Source organism: Synchiropus splendidus, chromosome 3 (assembly GCF_027744825.2).
Source record: "Synchiropus splendidus isolate RoL2022-P1 chromosome 3, RoL_Sspl_1.0, whole genome shotgun sequence".
NCBI lineage: Eukaryota > Metazoa > Chordata > Actinopteri > Syngnathiformes > Callionymidae > Synchiropus > Synchiropus splendidus.
Window position 1 is genome coordinate 30,539,425 of NC_071336.1, and position 20,694 is coordinate 30,560,118.

Sequence of the window (20,694 nt, forward strand, 5' to 3'; positions counted from 1 at the left end):
GAGGATTTGTTTGACTTGTGTTGTTCTTCTGTTTTATGTGGGTCAGAGGTATCAAAGTGACTCATGAGTATCAAGCTTATGAGTGGTTTTCTTTCGAAAATGCAATGATTTTTCAATGATGTGACTTAAAGAGAGGAAGAAAGGCAGACAAAACGTTACACTTTGTTCTTTTATTGGCAGCAGCAGCCTCATGCAGACCAAGAGAACAGTAAACCTCAACCACATAGACGTCCAGAGCTCAGCTCCAGTCACATCGGCGCACCTCCACCATGATTAAACCGCCACTGACGCGAATCAGGACACATTAACAAGCTCATTAACCACTTTTCATAGAAAAGTGAAATCTGGCTTAAACCCCACAGTCAGTGTAAACAGGCTGTGTGACGAGGTAGACAAACAATGCAGAAAAATAGAGATTTATTACAAACATAGAACTTCTCATGATGTCAAATATAGAGCGATTTGTACATAAAAATATTTCCATCCACAAGAAAAGTAGCACAACATTCACTGTTTTTCACATTCTCATGCAGAAATCGGATTATTTTACAAACAAATCTGTGGCTGGAAAGAGTGTCCCGTCAGAGTCCAGGTTCTTTTCTCAGGTGAACGCATGCAGAGTCACGACAGCGAAGAAGAATTGTCAATAAACAGCGGCTGAAAGCACCGTGAAGATCAGGGGCTGAAGCGCTCGGTCTGGGGTCAGACCCAAACACCGGTTTCCACTGACGCGCCATCATCCACCTGCAGTCTTCCACGACCAGGTGCGCCATGATGGGAGACGGGAACATGTCGTCTCCCCCGGCGTGACGTCAAACGCCTCCGCGAGACTTCGTCGGTTGAACTCCTGAAGCTTCAACTCCTCCTCAGACGCCAGGCGCGTTCACGGCCAGTGAGTAGGCGGCCATCATCTGTGCGCGCAGCTGCTGCTTGACGTGCACGCGGCCGTGCCTTTTCCGCTCGTCGCTGCGCGCGAACCTCTTCCCGCACACGTCGCACGAGAACGGCTTCTCCCCGGTGTGCGTGCGCGTGTGCGTGGTCAGGTGGTCGCTGCGGCTGAAGCTGCGCGCGCAGATGCTGCACTGGAACGGCTTCTGTCCGGTGTGGATGCGCACGTGCCTGTTCAGCTCGTCCGAGCGCGAGAAGCGACGCTCGCAGCCGTGCACGTGACAAGGAAACGCCTTCGCCTTGGCGGGAGCTCGGCGGCCCCCGCGCTGCTGCTTGGGGGCTCCGGCCGGCGCCTGCGCAGTGCTGATGTTCATGATGGGGAACGCCCCCTGCAGGAGGGAGGAGAGAAGATGCGCGTCCAAGGTGGAGGGGAGGGCGGGGGAGGAGGGGAAGTGGAGGTCGATCCCGCTCTGAACGGGCTCCGTCTTGACGACCGGCCGGCTGATGACGTAGCTGCCGGAATCTCCCCCTGCAACAGGTGCTGCAGCCACGCTCTTGAGCCAGTCGTCCAGAGCCAGCGGCTTCTGCTTGGCTCCGGCCTTCAGCTCACTCTGAGCGGCCTCAACGCCGAGCAGGGAATCGATCAAGTCGCTCACATCCACCTGTTGTTCCAGGGCGGGCAGCGGGAGGAGGGGGTCGCTGCTCCCCGGCTGGAGCGCGTCCTGCCGGGCCTGTCCGCAGCAGCTGTGGCCTCCAAACTCGCTCTTCACCACCAGCACCGGCTGCAACGCGGCGGGGTCGGGAGCGGAGGAGGCGGAGGCGGCGGGCGTGGATGCGTCGCCCTGCTGCTCCATCTCGGTGCAGATCCCGACGATTTCCGTGATCATGTTGAGGATGGCGTCCGTCGCGCTGCTCAGACCTGTTGCCGCCGGCGCCAACTCCGCCTCGGTGAAGAAGCTGCCGCTGTAGCTGAGGGAGGGCGAGAGCGCGTCCGAGGAGCAGTCGCTCAAGTCGGAGAAGAAATCTGAGTCAGAGGCGTCGGTTCCCGGAGAGAGAGCTGTGGAGCGAGGGAGGGAGGGGGGTGTTATTGCGTAATCACCCCACTGTAGGCATCTCAGCCGCCTCATGCAGGAGGGCAACATGCTTCCGAAACACTTGATCCTCCTGTAAAAATTTCTTCTGAAGCAGCAGACGCGGACTCACCTTGGCAGAAAGGAGATCCGACGTCGGACTCGGCTCCGTCGCTGGGACTCGAACCCACACTGTCCACCCAGGCGCTGCAGGCGTCCTCGAACTCAGACATGAAGCTGTCGTCGCGCTCCAGAAGCATGTCTGTGGGTGACACTCGGGGATTCCCTCCTGAAGTTTAGATCCCGTCAATGATCCCAGGCTCTGCTATAATCCGCTCACTGGTGCTGAAGATGCTGCGCTCCCTCCGCGCTCTCATCCTTTTATACGCTGCGTCGCCTTGGTTACTTTCTGTGCTCTGCCTCATTGGTCCAGGCTGGTGAGAGGGATTCCCCCCGCCGAACGCATCGTAGCTGCCCAAATAAGGGCATCTTCCGGTGCTGACGCCGGGTATCCCCATGCCATATAAGGACAGGCGGCAGATCTACGTCGACCTGAGAGGGGTTTCCTCACTGCGGCATCAGGCCCAGATTATACAACCCGCAGCATCAAGTGCAAAACTGTTGTTTACCTGCGCGTTTGTGGGGATTTGACCTCATTTAACCCACGAGGCAGATCTGCGAATAGTTAATCCAGACTTGCGCGAGCCTCCTCATAATTCACCGCTACTTATTAAAACTACATTGCTTCGATTTAAGTTAGTTATCACCACCATTATTCAGCTCCGTTTTTGCACTTTTAATTTGACACTAAATGATGCGTGGAAAACAAGCGGCACTCTTGTGAGGGGTTTGGGCAGGGACGCCATCTTGTTGTCAAAACTAAACAGCTCGGAAAAGAGCTGAGAGTGGACAAATGTGACCCGAAGGAAGAGGGTTTTTTTTCCTCCCCAACAAGTGACAGACTGGAAACTAGTCCCTCTGCTGGGTCTGCGGCGGATCGGCAGCTTCAGCACCACGGAGAGCTCCGCAGTGCTGCAGCGAGGGAGGAAGAGAGAGAGAGAGACGCGCGCTCATTTCTGTCGCGATTTTCCTTCAATGCTTTCACATTCCAGTTTGCAACTCAAAAGTAGAGTTCAGTACCAACACTCTCTTTATCGTCACAACGGTTGCGAGTCTCAATGGACGAGGGAAACATTGCTATACCTTTATTTGAAGAGGGTTAATGAGGACGCTATGGTGTGAGAATGAAGGGAGAGCGAGCATAGGCATGAGTTTCAGAGAGAGAGAGAGAGTGGGGGGGTCTAAATTGTTGTCGCCATGGAGACTGAAGAGATTCAGGGCAGCTGTTATATAAATAACAAAGCTGCTTTTACTTTCATAACACTTCCGTGGCCTCTCAACCACGTCTAGATAGCGCCACCAACTGGCAACATGGAGTAAGTTGCCCTTTTGTTGATGTAAAACACAAACTATCAACTTACCCCCCCCCCCCGCCCTCTACTGCCTTCCCTCTCCAGTTTTTGGAGCAGGAGTTATGTGACGGTGAAGTCAAGGTCGCCGCGCTGCGTCTCCTCCAAGGCTGCCACAGTTATGCAGGCTGATAACACCAAGGCTGCTGCCCGAGATAAACACGCTTCACTGGAAGAATAACAGCAAGCCCATCCATGACCTCTGACCTCTGCAAGGTCTCGCCAGATTAAAAGCCCGGCTCGTCATCATGATCCCTCCACACAGCCATGTTCGCTGCAGGGGTCTTTCTCCTTCTCCTCTCACTGGTCCTGGCCCTGGTTATATTTCCAGCTCGGGCGAGTTCTGGTTCCATTCCCTGTCTGCCTCGACTACCTCTTCTGGGAAGTCTTCCTTGGTTGGGGGGAGGACTCCCTCCACATCTGCTCTTCACACGGCTGACTCGTAGGTGAGACCAAAAACATCTTCTTTTTTTCTAATAGTTTTGAAGGAACAGTGAAAAACTTATTTGTTGGTTGAAGGACAAAGACATCTTGAATTTATTCCGGTTGTCGGAAAATCTCCCATTAAAATCCACCAATAACTTTGTGTCCTCTGAAGCGTTTCTGCAGAAAAGTCAAGGTGCTTTTGAGAGAAATAATTTTCCAGTAGTTGAGCAACAACATACCCAAATAAAGCCAAACAAACCAAAGTGAGACTGTGAGACAGAAATAAACAATGTAAAATATCCCAAACGTTATTGAACATTATATTAACCATGTTGGGGGCTAAGTCTATGATCTCAAGATCTACAGTAGATGTCGACTCTGCTGTTACAACTGCGGGTGTCTTTCATTTATTCACTTGTGTCAGGTATGGACCTCTGTTTGCCCTGTACCTGGGACCTCATCGCACCATCGTTGTCAACAACCATCAACACGCGCGAGAAGTTTTACTTCAGAAAGGAAAAGACTTCGCTGGACGGCCAAGCATGGTAACCACGGCAACCGTGTGATATGAATCTGATGCTGCTGTGCTACCTCACCAGAAAACTTGAATTCACGAGTCCAACTCTGCGCCCTGTCAAGTCTTTTTAGACCGACTCAAGCTCTCACTGGCTAAACATTGCATTCTGTTTTTATTTGCCATGTCACCCATTCATGAAGCTCCTCCTGTAGCTTCAACTTGCGCCAGTGACCATGGAAAACCTTAGGTTCCTCGGGTGGAGGTGAGTTCCAGAGGCTTAAAAATGAAAGATGAGATTATTTGTCCCATATTTGACAGTGTAGACTTCAGGGTTGGGCGGGCACCTTTTTTAGGAATAACTCTAACTTTTAATCCAAATAACTCACATTTACTATCAGGACCTCACTAGCAAATTACAATAGTAGGTCAAATAAAGTTTTTGAAAGAGAGAAAAAAAAGTCTAACTTCCAGCATTGACTGAGAGAGTTGGCAAACTGTCCCAACAGGAGGCGCGGTTGGAAAAGAAGGAAAGCAGGAAATATGCTATGAAAAGAGCCATTCCGTGGAGTGATCACCAAAAACTAGACTAATCTTGTCAAAGCTCTGTTTGTAAATGTCCACAACTTATTTTGAAAGCCCCCAAACACTGAGCCAGATGGAAGCAAATTCAGTGGAAGATGGGAAGTGGATGTGTGTTTATCCTTTAAGGAGAAAAACCAGAGCGGCTCTGGAGGTGAAGAAGGCCAGTTCACTTCATACTAAAATCAGCCTCCAGGAGCTGGAAGGGACTGATGCTGTGTTCTGTTTGGACTGTTGTTTCCTGTTCAAAGCTTGTGAGTCATGGACTGCCTTTAAAGTTGTGGCCCCTAATGTGATAGAGAGCGTCACCCCTGCTTCAGCATTGATAGTACTTCAGCCTAGAAGGTTTGCTCTCGGCTCCTTGTGTGTGTCAGCAGTTCCCCGAGGTCCTAAAACAGTTTTATCGATGACGCCAAACTGTCTGTTGTCCGTGCGTCAGTGCGCGGCCAGTGATTGAAGGGTGTCTCTGCTTTTTTTGGCCGAAACACAGCGACTTATAAAGAGAACTGTTTTTCTTACCCCTATAATGGACTGGGATGTTTAACTGTAACTGTGGTTGTGAGCTGTAATATACATTTAAGCAGCACCAAGCTCCTGCAGGTGACCACCGACCTGTTGACCCGAGGGGGGAAAGACATTGCGTTTTCCGACTACTCCCCTCTGTGGAAGCAGCACCGCCGCCTGGTGCACAACTCCTTCACGCTGTTCGGAGAAGGAACCAGTCGCCTGCAGGACATCGGTGAAACCAGATAGTTGCTAGCTTGCTCTGAAGCGCCACTGAATCTGCGCTATGAAATGTCAGTCCTTGCAGAAGTCGACTGCCTGTGTGAGGAGCTGCTGGCCTACAAGGGGCGCAGCGTCGACCCCTATCCTGCCATCACCCGGGCCGTCACCAATGTGGTGTGCACGCTGGTGTTTAACACCACCTACAGGCCTGGAGACGCTGAGCTGCAGCAGGTCATCGAGTACAACAACGGCATTGTGCAGACGATAACCAAGGGTGGACTGGTGGACATTTTTCCCTGGATGAAGGTTCGAGCCGCGTCAGGACCACTTGAATTGAGTCTCTGAGAAAACAGACACGAGTGTGTGTTGTCTCCACAGGTGTTTCCGAACAACTGTCTTAAAAAGCTGAAGGAGTGCATTGTTGTCAGAGACCGACTGCTCGACCGCAAGCTGAAGGAACACAAGGTGAGGCATGCCAGCCACCAGAGGGCGCAGTCACTTCATAATGACGTCACTGAAGAGTTTCTTTCGTCCAATTGGTGGACAGTTTAGACATTAGGACATACGGAATGGTGATGACCAAGTAAGTAGAGACACTGAAAACCATACAGAGAAAGGAGGTGAAGAAGAGAGTGCAGACTGGGTGGAGATGATTGTGTTAGGCCAAAATGTCATCAGCTTCGGTTCGACTTGACGCGCAACAGTGTGTGACGTTCTCATGCCCAGGAGTCGCTGAGCGAAGGTGAGCCGCGGGATCTCCTCGATGCTCTGGTCAAGGGTCAGATGAGCGACAGACGTGGTCAAAGGTCGGCGGCATCAGATGAAGAGGGGATCACAGACGACCACGTGTTGATGACGGCGGCCGAAGCGTTCGGAGCCGGCGTAGAGACCACGTCCACCACCCTGCTGTGGATCCTGGCTTACCTGCTGCACCATCCCGAGGTCTGGCCTCGCTCTGCCTGCGGGTCCAGACCTGCTCACCGCCCGCCCGCTGCCTCCCGCAGGTCCAGGAGCGCGTGCAGAAGGAGCTGGATGAGAAGGTGGGGAGTGAGCGACAGGTGTGCGTCTCAGACCGAGGCAGGCTTTCGTACCTGGACGCCGTCATCAACGAGGGCATGAGGATCAGACCGGTCAGCCCGGTGTTGATCCCGCACACAGCCATGACTGACAGCAGGCAGGTGTCAAGCATAACTCATGTGGTGGTCAGTGCTGCGCCTTGACACTCACTGAGTTTTTCTTCCAGCATCGCCGGCCACGTTGTCCATCGCGGGACTCGTGTTTTGGTCAACCTGTGGTCAATCCATCACGACCCCCAACACTGGGACAAACCAGACTTGTTCTCACCAGGTAATCCACTCATCCAACCCAAGAGAGGCACGAACAACCTCTTCTCTGTCTCCCAGAGCGTTTCCTGGACGACCGAGGGCAGCGGGTCACGCCCGCTTGCTTTCTGCCCTTTGGTGCCGGCCCTCGGGTTTGTGTCGGGGAGTCCCTCGCCAGAGTGGAGCTTTTCCTCTTCCTGTCTTCGCTGCTCCAGAGAATGAGCTTCCAGCTGCCACACGGTGACGCCCCACCCAACCTGCAGGGCCGACTCGGGGTGGTCCTGCAGCCTCTGCCCTATAAAGCCATCATCACGCCAAGAGCAGGGTGGGAGTGTCCCGTCAAATAAAAGACAGGCATGTCATCTACACCAGTGTTTTTCAACCTTTTTCTAGCCACGGCAGCTTTGGCTCATTGAAAAAATCCTGAGGTTCACCACCAAAGGAACTTGGGCCAAAGTGCACTTCCCTATTCATTTGTGAAAAACTGTAGCTACTGACACCTGGTTATTACCAGGCTATTTGCAGAAACAAATTGCAGAAAATGTATTTGTTTCAAATGTGTCCAGAAAGGGGCGGCAATATGGCAACATATATCATGATTCCTTTATTTATTTACTTACTTTAAATGGCTGTTTTGATTTTATCACTTCTCTTTTGCATGATTTTATTGCAGTTTTGAGTTTCCATTCTTTGCCTGAACTTGCTTCATAAAAACAAGTCTTTCTCTCTTCTCATTTTGGAGCACGTTTATTTTGTTGTGCATTTAGTTTTTCGCCAACTTTTAAACCACAGAGCAAACTTTGACAGTCGCATCAACACACTGGAGCTCTACAGTAGAGTGGAGAGAAAGAATGTCAGTGAATCCATGTGATCTCCTCACCTTGGTTGCTCCTCAACACCTTCTCATTGTCATGATTTAATGTCATCATAATCATAATGTCAAACTGGATCATTTTCCCACGTCACACCTGAAACTCTCGGCACCCCCAGTTGAAAAACGCTGGTCTACACCGACTCCACTGGGTGGGGAAAAAAAAACCCTCTAACAGACGTTGGCTTTATATGTTTTATTCCATTTATCGTCACACTTTTTAGAACAGGCTGGTTTAGTCGGATCACACATACACACACTCACTACTCATAATAATGTTATATTACTCATAATAAACATTATTGTCTTAATATAAAGCTTTTCTAGTGTCAGAACGACAAGACCCTCGTACAAACAGGAGTGACAGAAGCCAAAGAATGACATTCATTTCATTGCAATGGTGAAAAAAAAGAATGCTGAAAACATGAACATGTGTTTGTGTACCAGCAGTTATACTCTGCCACATTTCAGGTGGTGAAGATCACAGCCTTCACACAGCCAGTAATCTGTTTAAAAATAGGTGTATTCTGATCTGGGGTCTCTATTATTTATGACGGTCAGTAGGGGGCTCCTCCAGCAAGGCTGTTGTTGTCGACTAGCTCAGTCCAGGACGCTGCCAGGGAAAAACCCATTTCAACGGAAATGTTTTCCGACTCTCATATTAAAGTGACCCAATTGAATCTGGTAAATCATGTTTGGTCGGTGAAGGAGGGCTTCTACTACATGAGTCAGCAGTATCAGGGCCTGTCACGATAAAAAAATTGGGGGATGGCAGAGTTTTGTGTCTAAATAAGTCATTCGATTATGACCTGGATGTTTTTTGATCTATAGACGTCTAAAAAGTTGGGGTATAAGTGACATATAAAACCGAGTTGCAGCTGTCCAAGTGATCTGCACAATCCAAGATGGCTTCCTCAAACGTAAACAGGGAGTATATGTGTTGAATCGATGAAATACGACAAAAGAAAGTAACACATTCTGCAAATTTGTTAGTCGTTCTAAGTTATTAATCCATTTTCAAGGATGGTGAAGAGAAGAGTGCAGGCAGGGTGGAACAGGTTGAGGTCAGCGTGGTCATCAGGCAGTAGTGCAGACCTGCCATGGTGCAGGCTTCAGAGTAGTGATGCGTGGACGAGGTTTCATGTGGCTTCATTTCCAGAGGCCACCAGGTGGCACTGGGTTTGAACTTGAACATTTACCATAAATTCCGGACTAAAGAGTGCACCGGAATATTAATTTAAGAATATATAATTTAAGAATACTTGGAGCTTGTTCATCCATATGTTGCACCGGTCCATAAGCCGCGGGTGCACCCGACTTCAAAATGCAGCTGCTGCTTCTCATCTGAAATGATGACAGCGTTTCTGTTTCATGATGCCTCATCTACCTCACGACTACAGAGACTCAGGAGTCTGAGAAGAAGAAGCTAAGGGTGTGACTGGGAAAGACAGGATCAGCCATGAGCCTATCAGAGGGACATGAGGAGCATGAGGTGCATGGATGTGGAAAACACGACGGGAATAAGAGAGAAAAGAAGACACAAGTTTTAGACAATGATCATTGTTTGAGAAGTCGTAGGACTAAAGTGAATTTCCTGATATCGTGACAGGCCCCGCCTCTATTGCCGAAGAGAAAGGGCATAAGTTTGGGCGCCTCTGAACCTTGAGATGCCCTTATTGAACACCTGAGAAAAATCTGTTTCATTGATTTATTAGTTCAATATACATTCACGTCCGAAAATAGGTCAAAATAAGTGGATTCTAAATATCGATGGGCGATTACAGCGGGGGCAGATTTTAACATATGACAACAAACATTTGAAAAAAATGACCAGGTGAGGTGAAGAAAAGTGAGCGAAACAGGAAGAGCCATCTTTCCCGGCAGCAATAACTTCATCCTTGTTTGCAGATACGATAATGAATAAGAGAGGCTTGAAGTATTAGAGGAAAGTGTCCAGTGAGCTTCATTTACCTGCTGGAGTTTCAAGCAATCGATGTGTTTTGTCAGATTGAGAATGATGAAGTATTGACCGGTTCAATCCGGCCGTCGACGAAAGAGAAAGATGACGTTAGAGCTGAAGAACCGTTCGGGAACAGGACACATTCTTCATCCACGCTGGTCTAAACACCCACACAGAGCAGCAACTGCTCGGTCTAATGCTAAGTAGTAACAGTTGTCAAGTAGAAATGGCACTCTGTAACCATGTAGATATATTACGTTATTAATTCAGGTAAACAAAGAACACCACCAACCACAACATCAACCACAACATTGACGGCTCTGTGTAACCCTGGCGGTTAAGTCTCTTGAATAGTTCGACTCTCAGACCTTATTGGATCCGTGAGAGGAGGAGGAGGAGGAGGGGGGGTAGTGGTGGTGGTGGTGAAGGGGGGGTCATGTTGTTGACCTCAGCCAGAGACAGAATCAAAGGCGTCATCAGCAAATGTGTTGAGTCCTGGGTGGCTCAGAAGGGGACCGACAATCCATTTGCGTATTAATCCAACCTTGTGCATGTTAATTCTGAGCCAGTGATCCTGAAACGCATTAGTCTCTCGACCATTCAATCACCATCCGGTCAGAAGTGCGGCGTCCATTTTCCCCAACGTTGTCCATCAAAAATGAGAGCGGCAGCATGGAAAAAGAAAAAGGTGGCAACTGTCAAAGAGCCTCCACCTGGTCGCCGCTGCTGCTGCCACTCAGAAGAAACTCCACTGTAACGGCTCTATCTAGACGCTGTAGAACCCTAAAACAACAAACTAATGCAATAAGAAATCCCTTGACTTGGACTGGTAAGGTAAAAAGCACGTTACTCCATCCCGAGGAATTCACATTCCTCCTTCCATAGATATGGTTTATCATTTCATACTGAAGTTTAATATGATTTAATTTAACCGGTTTTGCCAGCATGAGATGAAAAGTGCAGAAAGTGTGCCACCTCAACCAAGTCAGCAGGTCAAGTTTGGTGTTTCATGATCATGGGGTCAGTGGAACCAGACCAGGTGGTATACTGAGCGGGACTTTGATTGTTCTTCCTGGAGAGAATGGAATTCTCTGAACTTGGTTTGTGCCGCGACAGTGACCCGCTTCCAGAATACTCCAAGCTTGTTGGCTGTTCTCGCCACCCAGTTAGCGGCCGTCTTTGGGGTCTCACTCGATTCAATGTGGGGGGCGAAGCATGCTGATTTAGTAAGAGGGAAAACCACACCAAAATACTGTGGAATCGGAAGTCATAACCTTCTCCTCAAACTAGGGCTTCAGTTGAAGACCTTCCCGCACACCTCTTCCAGTCTGTCACCACAAAAGCGTGACATCACCACCAGCCTTGACTGCAGACTCCCGTCTGCGTTTATTCAAACCGATATTCCCAACAACAACAACAACAAAAAAATCTCTGGCGCATTGATGCACTCAAAATGAGTAGGAGGCTGACAAACAATGACGACAACGATGACGGGTTCCTGCTCCCTTTGTTGCTTTGTTTCTCTCTCAAAGTCGCCATTGTTTTAAAGGAATTATGTCGTCTGCGGTCGACACAACCAAGAGATCTGTTGACACTTGAAGTGTCTGTGCAGGAAACTAGAACCACCTACTTCTTCTCTCGTCGATGGAACTTCTGACAAAGAAAATGACTCAGCCTCTCTCTTAATATTTGCCTTGGACCGCTGCTATCAGTCAAGATAAGTGGCTGGTGCTCATCTGAAAGTTCAAGGTAGAAGCTTCCCGGCACAAGCAAAATAGACTCTGGTGAATACAGATTACTGAAAATATGTGTGATGTATCCCGTAAGATACATGGGCAACCTTCTGACTCAGACTTGGGTATCATCCTGAGGCGTACCTGGCAAAACCTGCTTTTAGTCCACTGACATGGAGAATGATTTTGGATGTTTTTTATGTCATTTGTTTTGTTTGTAGCTGGTGTTTTAGCAAAGATAAACAGTCGTCGCAGAAGCACTGACTAGATCTTCCTCACAGAAACTTGAATGCACCAGATGCTGTTGAAATGTTGGGGAAGGAAATAGAACAAATGATTTTAAGAGATTAGCTGCCGCCTGTCGGCCTTCTTCACTAGTTAGAATCGTTCCCGCAGACTCCACCCCCAAATCTGTGATGAGGCCACTTGTCCAAATGGAAACCTCTGGGCAGAGCTCCTTAGTTATAAGAAGTGTGAGGATGACCTCAAGAATTTTGACTTCATCCATAACCAAATATAACAAAATCAATATTGGAAAGGAAAATTATTGAAATAAGATGGGACCTTTGATCTCCCCACTTTGCAGAAATGGTGTAACTTTAAAGGTTTAAAGGTGATGTTTCTGTTCAAACAACCTGAGGCTGCTCTGAAGTTGTAGGGTTCTCCCCAGGGCTTGTGAGGTGGTGTTGGGGAGGGGGTGGGGGGTGATTCGGGAACAGCAGAGCACATTGCACAACAACGGTCTACCTTAAAAGGCGGGGTCCTTCATGGCGAGTCACACTTCCCTGCATGTCGACAAACACAGTGGGGAAACTCCCCCTACGTTGGAAAGAGTCTGGGATTCAAAATCCAAGCCTAGTGGGGCCCTGAGAAACCCAGACTAGAACTGTGATTTGATTTTCCAAAAATCAACCTGAACAATCTCAGATCCGCCAAAACCTAAACCAGCAACTTCCCCCTGCTGTTCTTAACCAATGGTCGAGTCACTCCACTATCTTTATTTATATTGTATCCATGACGATGACCACTTCGCCGGCATCATCAGATGTTTTCGTGGTGGAGGCTGAGTTACACAGTGTGACCGCTAGCCCAGTTGTTTTGGGAGCCCTGGCGGGACAGTCCACACTGTCATGGATCTCAAAACTTCCTTTGTTGTTTTCCACCCCTGCTCTTTTAACTTTCTGCGTTGTTTCCGCATCATCTTCTTCTTCTTCTTCATCTTCGTCCTCCTCCACCCGACACCGGCACACTTCGATCCCAGAGTCACCCGTCAACCGCCGATGTCTATACTGGCTCTCGTCCGCTCCCATGTCCTCCTCGTCATCCTCGTCCGCTTGGTCCCCTTCTCCCTCCTCCCAGCTGGCAGGTTCAGGTTCAAAGACGTCCACGCAAGGGGAGAAGAGAGTCTGCTTTGGCGGGGACTGAGTGGCACGGGGTGAAGGCGACAAAGAGGAGGTGTGAGGAGAGGACAGTCCACCTTTGTCAGACTGGTGCAGCATGGTGAGGGGGTCTAGGAGTAAAGCGGGCGCTTGGAGGGAGGACGAGGAGGCGGGGCAAGGAGATCCAGAGGTCGGGGACAGGATTCCAGGAGTGGAATGGGTGAAAGCTGACTCACACTCTATTGTGATGGCTGGACACGTGGCAGGGGTGCAGGTCTGGAGATTAGTAGTAGTGGAGCTAGCACCAGTTCCTATCTGAGCACCTGTCTGCAACGGACTCGTAAGGTCCAGCTCAAGAGATGGAGACAGGTGCCAAGACGCCCCAGATCCAACAGCGTCGCTGGTTGGGCACAGATCTATTGCATCACATTGTTGTTTAGGCAAACCAGAACTGGGACTGGGCGACCGAGGAGCTAACCCTGATCCACCTGGTACCGGGGCTGGAGTGGAGTCAAGTTCTGGAAATTGGATAAAGTTAAGCGCAGAGGTGTTTTCATGATCTGGCACTGTCGTGAGGTCCGGGGGAACTGGGTCAGGTGTCTGTGTACTGGTGGTTGGTTGAGGTTCAGAATCTCGGACGAGGAAAGAAGATGGAGATACTGAGTCAGGGGTGTGGGTATGCGTTGTAGGCACTGTGCTTGGACCTTGAGATTGGTCTGAAGGAGAAGGATGTCGACTCGAATCTTTAACTGCCAAAGTTCTTCCATCATCTGAGGAGGAAGTGCTACTTATTAAGTCACCTATGCCAAACGTTCTTATGAGGTTGAGGCCTTCTGGTTTTGGGATGGATGTAGAACTGTCAGCACTGAAGGTTTGAGGAGAAGCGATGGGTTGGACGGTCGTGGTAGGTGAGCACGTGAAATCATTAGAACCTGTTATCACGGTGGAAGAGGGGGTCGTTTCAGGGTGCGTTCCAGGGCTACATGTGCCGGCAGCCAGTGCCAGGTTAAGTTGTTGCTTCATTGGAGATGTAGGTTCATGATGAACCACATCCGAACCAGGACAAGGCAGCGATTGTGGGGAGGCTGCCCTGGTAACAACTGCCACAGTAACAGTCTGGTGAGAATTCAAAGCATCTGTGGTCTCGGGTTCTTGTGCTGCCGCCGCCATGCAGGGGGCGTCTGCAGCCATCGTTCTGTCCGGAGCAAATCGGGTCTCATTTACCTCCAAACGAGTAGCTACAGCCGCAATAGTCTCCATGGAGTCAAGGGTGAGGGGGGCCACGTCGTTGGGTGTTGAGGCGTGGCTGGTGTCCGTCTCGTAGGTCAGAGGGACGGACAGGGACGAGCTGCACGGCGAAGACGGGCAGCAGGAGTCACAGGAACAGCTGGAGCTGGGACAAAAACAGTCACAGATAAGGAACAGTAAACATCCGAGCACCAATGTCCGCTGCAGCTACCTGTTGTCGGAGCTGAGAGAAGAAGGCCCGTCGCTCATCGGATGGTGCAGCAGGGGGTCATGCTGTGTGAGGAGGTGGGGGTCGGCGGTCCGGGGGGGCTGAGGGTACCTTGGCGTGGTGAACACAGAGCTGTACGGTGGAGGAGGCGTGGAGGGTTGAGCCGCCACCTCCTCATAAGATGGCAGTTTCAGAGACGCAAGGAAACCTTGAAAGTGATGGAAGCGTTAGCCCGCAGTCAGCTAGCATTAGCAGGTATCATATCTTACTCAGGTCCAGCATGGAGGAAGGGAAGGAGTTGGCGCCGTGGTAGGCCAGCAGGCTGATCTCTCGCTGCCTCTGCTGCTGCTGAACTCTCTGTTTAGCTCTGCGGTGTCGATAAGCACAGCAGCAGCTGAACAGGATGAGGACGGTCCACAGCAGCCAGAACCCTGATCAGAGAAGAAAACCCACAGAGGTCAACAGCAGCTCTCCTCATCACCGCCATCCCTGACCACGACCTCGGAGGGTTCCACCAACCAGGTGAGGCTGTTGATATGAACCTTTGGAGAAGCTAACTTCGGAGTTTGTATATTCAACAATAATGGTAATAACAATAAGACCTACGGATATTAATATCCCAATAGCTAGAATTCCAAAACTATACGCGCCTGACTTTATATTTGGAGCGGTAGCGGGTTGAGTGGGAGCCCTTTAAGTCGCAGCACGCTACTGCATACCAACCCCTCCAGTGCCTCACATGGAATGGTGTAGGGTAGCGACTCATCCAGAGGGGAAGGAGTCGAGAAGGAGGTTGGTTGTGCTCAAGGCTGGGGATATGCAGTATCAAACAATTTCCTGAGCCTCGACTTCTTAAGTTTCAGACAATACAATAATAAAGCTTTATTTGAATAGAACCATTCAGACGGCTGAAAGTGCTTTACAGACAGCAGCGAAGAAACGTATGGATAAACATGCACAGAGACACGGATGTGGGCGGCTGATCTGTCTGAGAAATAGAAATAAGCCAAGAAGCACATCAATACAAGTCTTTAAAAATGTGTTTTTAAGATGGAGGTACATTTGTGTTGCGTTTGGGATCTCCTCTGGCAAATTGTTCAAGAGTAGTGGAGCCCAGACAGAGAAGGCTCTGTCACCTCCAGGTGACCTCCATCGAGACTTGTGGACAACTAGACGGGAGTCACCTGAGGATCTAAGCAGGCTCAATGGTGGTCAGCAGCGCTACAGTGCTATAGTTAGGGGGCCAAGCCAAGACGGGGCAGTAACAGGAGTCGTCACAGACAACACAAAGGAAAGAATTGGCGGAGGTTACGATGGAGGTTTTTGTCTTCAGGAATGGCTAGAAAAAGGCTAGCTTGGAAATTATTTGATTTTGGCGGAGTGCTGTAGTCCTACATGGATTTAGGGACTTGTATGGCATCTCGGTGCCGCAGCTAGCGCCAAGCTAAAGCTAGTAGGTAGACTGGTTGGAACCTAAATGACCTGCGTAAGTAAGTAAGAGGCTTTTCAAGCTGCGCTACTTCACAATTCGAAAATCATGGCGGTTGTTTGATGGATTTGATAGCATCCTGTGACTGAAAAGTCATAAAGATATTATTTAGCTTATCATGTTTCTTAAATGCAAACACTACTGCTGCAATGCTAACATGCCATCTAGCATAAACATTCACATAAAATCTCAGCAACGGCCCGTCGAGTAGCTAGTTGAGAGTCATTCTAGTTTGATGTGTAGCGCTTAGTGGTCATGGTGTTGACATGGAAAATGACCGTAAGAGTGAATTCAACAATACACTTACACCAGAGCTCGTAGTAGTAGGTGCAGCAGCCGCTCTCCCCGCAGCAGTGTCCAGTCTCGCACAGATATCCTCCGTTAGCGTTGGCCCCAGGGCAGTACCGTGGTCTCCCCAGCAGGGGCAGGCTACCACCAGAGTGGTACTCCATTGCACCCCTGCTATTTTGAAGATTCACCCACGCGCCACTGCTACCTGTTAGCCACAACTGCTAACTTAATGTTAGCTGCAACTTCTTTGGGGTCCAGCTACATGTTTCCCAAGGTTTCTGGTTTTCCAGCAGAATCCTCCGAACAAGACCAGTAGATGAGTGAGAATCGATGGCCAGGTATCTTCAGGGTGATGACGATCTACATTTTTATTGCTGGTGAAAACGCAGTGGTTGGCTCAGGCGTGTCTCCTGCCGTGCTGCGATTCCTCCCTCTGAGTGCTGCAGTGATGAAGTGATCGCTGGAGCGGGTCAGGAGGGCGGCGGACCACCAATCCTGCAGCGCAGAGAGGAGAAAAACTAAAAAAGACAATAGTGTATTGACAGAGCTCAATGGATGGCAGCTCACAGCTGAGGCGTCCGCCATGACGACTCTGTTTGATATTCATCACAGCTCCGGCTCAAACCAGCAGCCGGCACAATGCAGCCTCTCTCTGCGCTTCACACGCTGCTAGAGGGCTTATACCTGGGAGGGCCAGTGACGGGTTCCACTCCAGATGAGACCTGACTCTCCTGCCGTTTCACCTCAAAAGGCTCGGCTTCTGTTTACCAACCTGTTTACCCATAAATTCATCAAGTATTGGAGTAACCAGCAGGTCCAAATCTGATCGAGAACAGGACATTTAAGTCTGAGTTTACATGAGCAAATTACATACAAAAGAAGCTTCAACTCAAGACCTATTCAAATAGACAGTAAGACAGTTCAGACTTTAGCACAGCAGGCTAAACCACAGATTGCAGGTGATGTACTTGTTGAAGACAACTCCAGTCCTTACATCTTTCAGGGTTGCCAGAAAGGTGATCCTTTCATTTCTTACACTTCCACAATTCCAGAATCATAGGGTGAGAGGTGGGGGACCTCCTGATCTGGCACCCGGCCAGTTGCAGGGTACAAATACAGACGAGCAAATATTGAACACAGATTCAACAACTTATATTGTAGGGGGGAAGTGACTATTGAAAACTAGAGGAAAAAACAGGGTGTATTTAGGCATAGGGAGACTCATTTTCAGCTCAGGGTCCAGTCACCCTGCTCACTAAAACCAACACAATCACGGCGAGTGCATACAACAGGTTCACGTGCTGCAATTGAACCGATGACCTTCTTGCAATGAAAATGGTCACCATGTGGCTACGTGCTGCTGAGATTAAATAGAAATAAGACACTTATCCGATAGTTGACAAAAGATTGATCATGAAAACCTATTACTGCTCAACAATAAGCAGCCTTCTGTTAATGAACAATAAAAGCTTAGTCACCAGGTCATAAAGGCAGCAAACCTTGTTTGGCCTAAGAGAAGTGGTGCTACTCGCTGACAAAGCTGTTAGCCTGCTCGCATCAGTGTTGCCGTCAACACCGTGTCTGGACCAGACGATACAGATGCTGTGGTCCAGTCGCTCTCAGAACTAGCAAATTCCATACTCCGCCCCCGGTGACGTCACTCGTCACTGGATCGAGTATGCAATCCAAGATGGCTTCCCCGCACGTAAACAGGATGTAGAAGTTTGGAATAAATGTAATACACCAAAGGAAACAAACATATTCCGCAAATTTGTCCTCCTGCAAGGTTTTTTTTTGTAAATGGCCGCATATTTGAGACCAAGACATTGAGGACCTGAGACCAAGTTGAGACCAAGACCAAGAGCAAACTGAATACAGAACAAACTACTGATTCCAATGAACGCATTTCTGTTCTTGATTCATTTTTGAAAAAATGTCTTGTTTCTGTTGTTAAAAAAAAAACAAAAAAAACCATGTGAGTCTATATGACTGATAACTAATGCATCTGTGTTCAGATGCTGTGCTTATGCACCTCGTTCTTTGGTCTCTGAACGCTCTGTTCTAGCTAACACTTGCTAACGCATGCTAGCATGCCGTCTTTTGGCTGGTGACCTGTAGTCGCCATAGATTCTCACCTTCAAGGAGAAAATGAATGAAAGCTTTTGTACCAGCATTGTAAGATAATGTAAAATAAAGGCCCAAATCAGAGATTTATTGGACCATAGAGTTAAGAGGGAATACTGAGGTTACCCATATTTCATTAGCCAACATTTGAAGGCAAAAAAAATCAATAATTGGTGAGAATTTGCACAAAAAGAGTTGAATAAATGCGTGATACAGTTCAAGTACAGCTCCAGACAAACACACTCAAACAGGCCTGAAGTGAAGGAGCGCTAGCAAGTTAAGTTTAGCACTTTCAACTTAATGGTTGAATGTTCCACAGAAGCTTTTTGTGTTTCAGTTTTGTCTGCATTTTATCATGCAGAACAGCGAGGCACCGTCCACAAACATCCCACACCGATGCTTCAACAGAGGTAGAAACCTGACGGCAGCACTCACAGTGACATTGTGGTGGCGATTTAAATCACAGTTTCAGGATTTGCAGCTACAAGTGCAGCTGGATGAGCCGATCAACATGACACCGAGACACTTGAGGCCAAACGCCTGCCCTCCCAAGAACGGCAGACGGAATCTTGCTGCAGCCTCCACAACACACCTTGTTGATCTGTGAAGAGTTCAACAGGCCAAGTTCTGCCTGCTGCAGTGGGACACACACGGGCGCGCACTCGCTCGCTCGCGCGCTCGCACACACAAAGACGCACACACTAATGTCAGCGGTAACATGATTACTGTGGTCAGTGAAGTCAGCAAAAGCACCGTATGAAGACACATTAATTTGCTATTAATAAATACGGTTGTAAAATATAACGACAGGTGTGCGCGCGCGCCCGCGGGGGTGCGTGCGTGTGTTTTGTGCTCTATGTGTGTGGCTGACAGAGACAAACACACAAGCAACCGTACCGACCTCTTCCGCCTCACCTCGGTCCTTCGCCCGGGCGGACTGGTGTCGCCGGTGTGTCGGTGGCACCGGTGCTCTGTGGCCGTCGGTCTGCGTCCCCGCCTCCCTGCTCTCCCTCCGCGGTGCGACCCGCCGCCATCAGCGCCAACGGCACGTCAAGCACGGAGAGCGGAGACAGCAACTTCCGCCGCGTTCATCGCTTTACTTCAAAATAAAGGCATCGTCGCGCAATTAAGGCCCGCTCCTTAAAAGTAAAAAATTTGAATCAAATTAAACTGACTTTTATACAGTTAAAAACGCCTTTGTGTTTTCTGTCTGATGTTATGCAGAGTCAAGAAGAAACAGCCAAGTGAAAATGAGTTGACTCAGAGGGCAAAAGCCCATTTTTTTGCATTTCATTTGTGGATCATTTACCTTTCATGCCCGTCAAACCTATTATATCCTCATTTGCCACAGAAACGAATATCATATTTTGTTTGCAATAAAGTCCAGGGCTGGCTTTTGACTTGAAATCACCGACTTCCCTGTCGTTTGCGTAAACACGTGCCTTAATTTTGAAACTCAAACAAGGACTCACATCAACCGGACGTGGGATGTTTGCTTATATACGTGACTTTACAGCATCGCCATTGCAGCAAAGAACAACAGCGAGTCTTCTACTTGGAAGACCTGGGCCGCGTGTGTGCGCGTGTACAGGAGATGGAGTGAGTGAGTGAGTGGGTGAAACACACCAGGAACTCCTCAGTAAATCATCGTTATAAACATCAAGCGAACACCGGACCTTTAGAACCAGTTTTTCTTTTTTAATGTAGCCTGGTGGCGTCTTTGCCTCGCGCGACTGGCAACATGGTTGAGCTCCAGTATCTCCACATCCTCATCAATAATCGAAATCAGATGATCGACAGAAGAATTGTTATTCTGATGGCGGATACTCTTGTACGTGATTGGCCGGAGGCAACAGCCTTGCGGCCAATCAGAGGACAGACATCGGGAGGCTGCTGCTCCTAGCAACAAGGGGAAACATCCTGACGAGACGTTATTGTTGAATTTTGACTGAACAATTATCCGTTCAATGTGATTTAAATGAAAAGCTGAACGCACAGAATTATACCAAGATGAATAAAGAATATAATTTTTGCATTTTATTTATGTTGATGTTGAAAATTATTCGTATATTTTAAATGTATGTGGTGCTACATTTGTTCAGATATCATGATGTTTTAGCTGTTTATCTTTTGCCACGTTTTCAGGGCGACATCAGTTCCCTGAAAACCAAATTCACTGAACACTGTAAAACGATGTGAATATCTAACAAAAGTTATTCCAAAACCACACTCAGTACTTTCTCACTTTCTGGACGTGTATCCTACTAGTTATGTGGTCACAATGCAGCCCGAGGAATAACTGTAGACTTCTGGAACCTTAAAATAACAGGTCTTGTACACTTTTACCATCCACTGTGGTAGACATTTGTACCTCAGCAACTTATTCTTTTACAC

The 20,694-nt window shown here is 48.7% G+C and overlaps 3 protein-coding genes across 7 annotated transcripts; 1 reads left to right on the forward strand and 2 right to left on the reverse strand.

The window, feature by feature from the left end:
• Positions 1–137: 137 nt before the first annotated feature.
• On the reverse strand, positions 138–2,298 carry LOC128756588 (early growth response protein 1-like). The gene is made up of 2 exons (XM_053861254.1): positions 2,092–2,298; positions 138–1,945 (listed from the first exon to the last, which is right to left on the reverse strand). Exons 1-2 carry the CDS (start codon positions 2,216–2,218, stop codon positions 867–869), a joined length of 1,206 nt encoding a protein of 401 aa, XP_053717229.1. The 5' UTR covers positions 2,219–2,298; the 3' UTR covers positions 138–866.
• Positions 2,299–3,730: 1,432 nt separating this feature from the next.
• Positions 3,731–8,378, forward strand: LOC128756587 (steroid 17-alpha-hydroxylase/17,20 lyase). Of its 4 annotated transcripts, none has more exons than XM_053861252.1 (9): positions 3,731–3,873; positions 4,278–4,398; positions 5,513–5,688; positions 5,752–5,981; positions 6,054–6,140; positions 6,402–6,617; positions 6,680–6,853; positions 6,919–7,022; positions 7,079–8,378. In XM_053861252.1, exons 2-9 carry the CDS (start codon positions 4,280–4,282, stop codon positions 7,239–7,241), a joined length of 1,269 nt encoding a protein of 422 aa, XP_053717227.1. In that variant the 5' UTR covers positions 3,731–3,873; positions 4,278–4,279; the 3' UTR covers positions 7,242–8,378. The 4 variants fall into 4 exon arrangements, with proteins under 4 accessions (XP_053717227.1, XP_053717225.1, XP_053717226.1 ...); XM_053861250.1 differs by having other exon boundaries at positions 6,680–6,849; positions 7,079–8,375; XM_053861251.1 differs by having other exon boundaries at positions 5,534–5,688; positions 6,680–6,849; positions 7,079–8,375.
• Positions 8,039–19,354, reverse strand: LOC128756586 (mucin-2-like). Of its 2 annotated transcripts, none has more exons than XM_053861248.1 (5): positions 19,202–19,354; positions 16,193–16,671; positions 14,666–14,827; positions 14,400–14,604; positions 8,039–14,333 (listed from the first exon to the last, which is right to left on the reverse strand). In XM_053861248.1, exons 2-5 carry the CDS (start codon positions 16,335–16,337, stop codon positions 12,563–12,565), a joined length of 2,283 nt encoding a protein of 760 aa, XP_053717223.1. In that variant the 5' UTR covers positions 16,338–16,671; positions 19,202–19,354; the 3' UTR covers positions 8,039–12,562. The 2 variants fall into 2 exon arrangements, with proteins under 2 accessions (XP_053717223.1, XP_053717224.1); XM_053861249.1 differs by having other exon boundaries at positions 19,216–19,350.
• Positions 19,355–20,694: the final 1,340 nt, after the last annotated feature.

Bases quoted from the DNA above. Each gene is read 5' to 3' on its own strand.
- LOC128756586 (XM_053861248.1), bottom strand. From the start codon at position 16,337: ATGGAGTACCACTCTGGTGGTAGCCTGCCCCTGCTGGGGAGACCACGG. The intron at 14,605-14,665 runs GTAAGATATGAT...ATCACTTTCAAG, and splicing joins TTCCTCCATGCTGGACCTGA to GTTTCCTTGCGTCTCTGAAA. The intron at 14,334-14,399 runs GTAGCTGCAGCG...TTTTTGTCCCAG, and splicing joins TCTCTCAGCTCCGACAACAG to CTCCAGCTGTTCCTGTGACT.
- LOC128756588 (XM_053861254.1), bottom strand. From the start codon at position 2,218: ATGCTTCTGGAGCGCGACGACAGCTTCATGTCTGAGTTCGAGGACGCC. The intron at 1,946-2,091 runs GTGAGTCCGCGT...CTCGCTCCACAG, and splicing joins CGGATCTCCTTTCTGCCAAG to CTCTCTCTCCGGGAACCGAC.
- LOC128756587 (XM_053861250.1), top strand. From the start codon at position 4,280: ATGGACCTCTGTTTGCCCTGTACCTGGGACCTCATCGCACCATCGTTG. The intron at 4,399-5,512 runs GTAACCACGGCA...TGTGGTTGTGAG, and splicing joins TCGCTGGACGGCCAAGCATG to CTGTAATATACATTTAAGCA. The intron at 6,850-6,918 runs GCAGGTGTCAAG...TTTTTCTTCCAG, and splicing joins ACAGCCATGACTGACAGCAG to CATCGCCGGCCACGTTGTCC.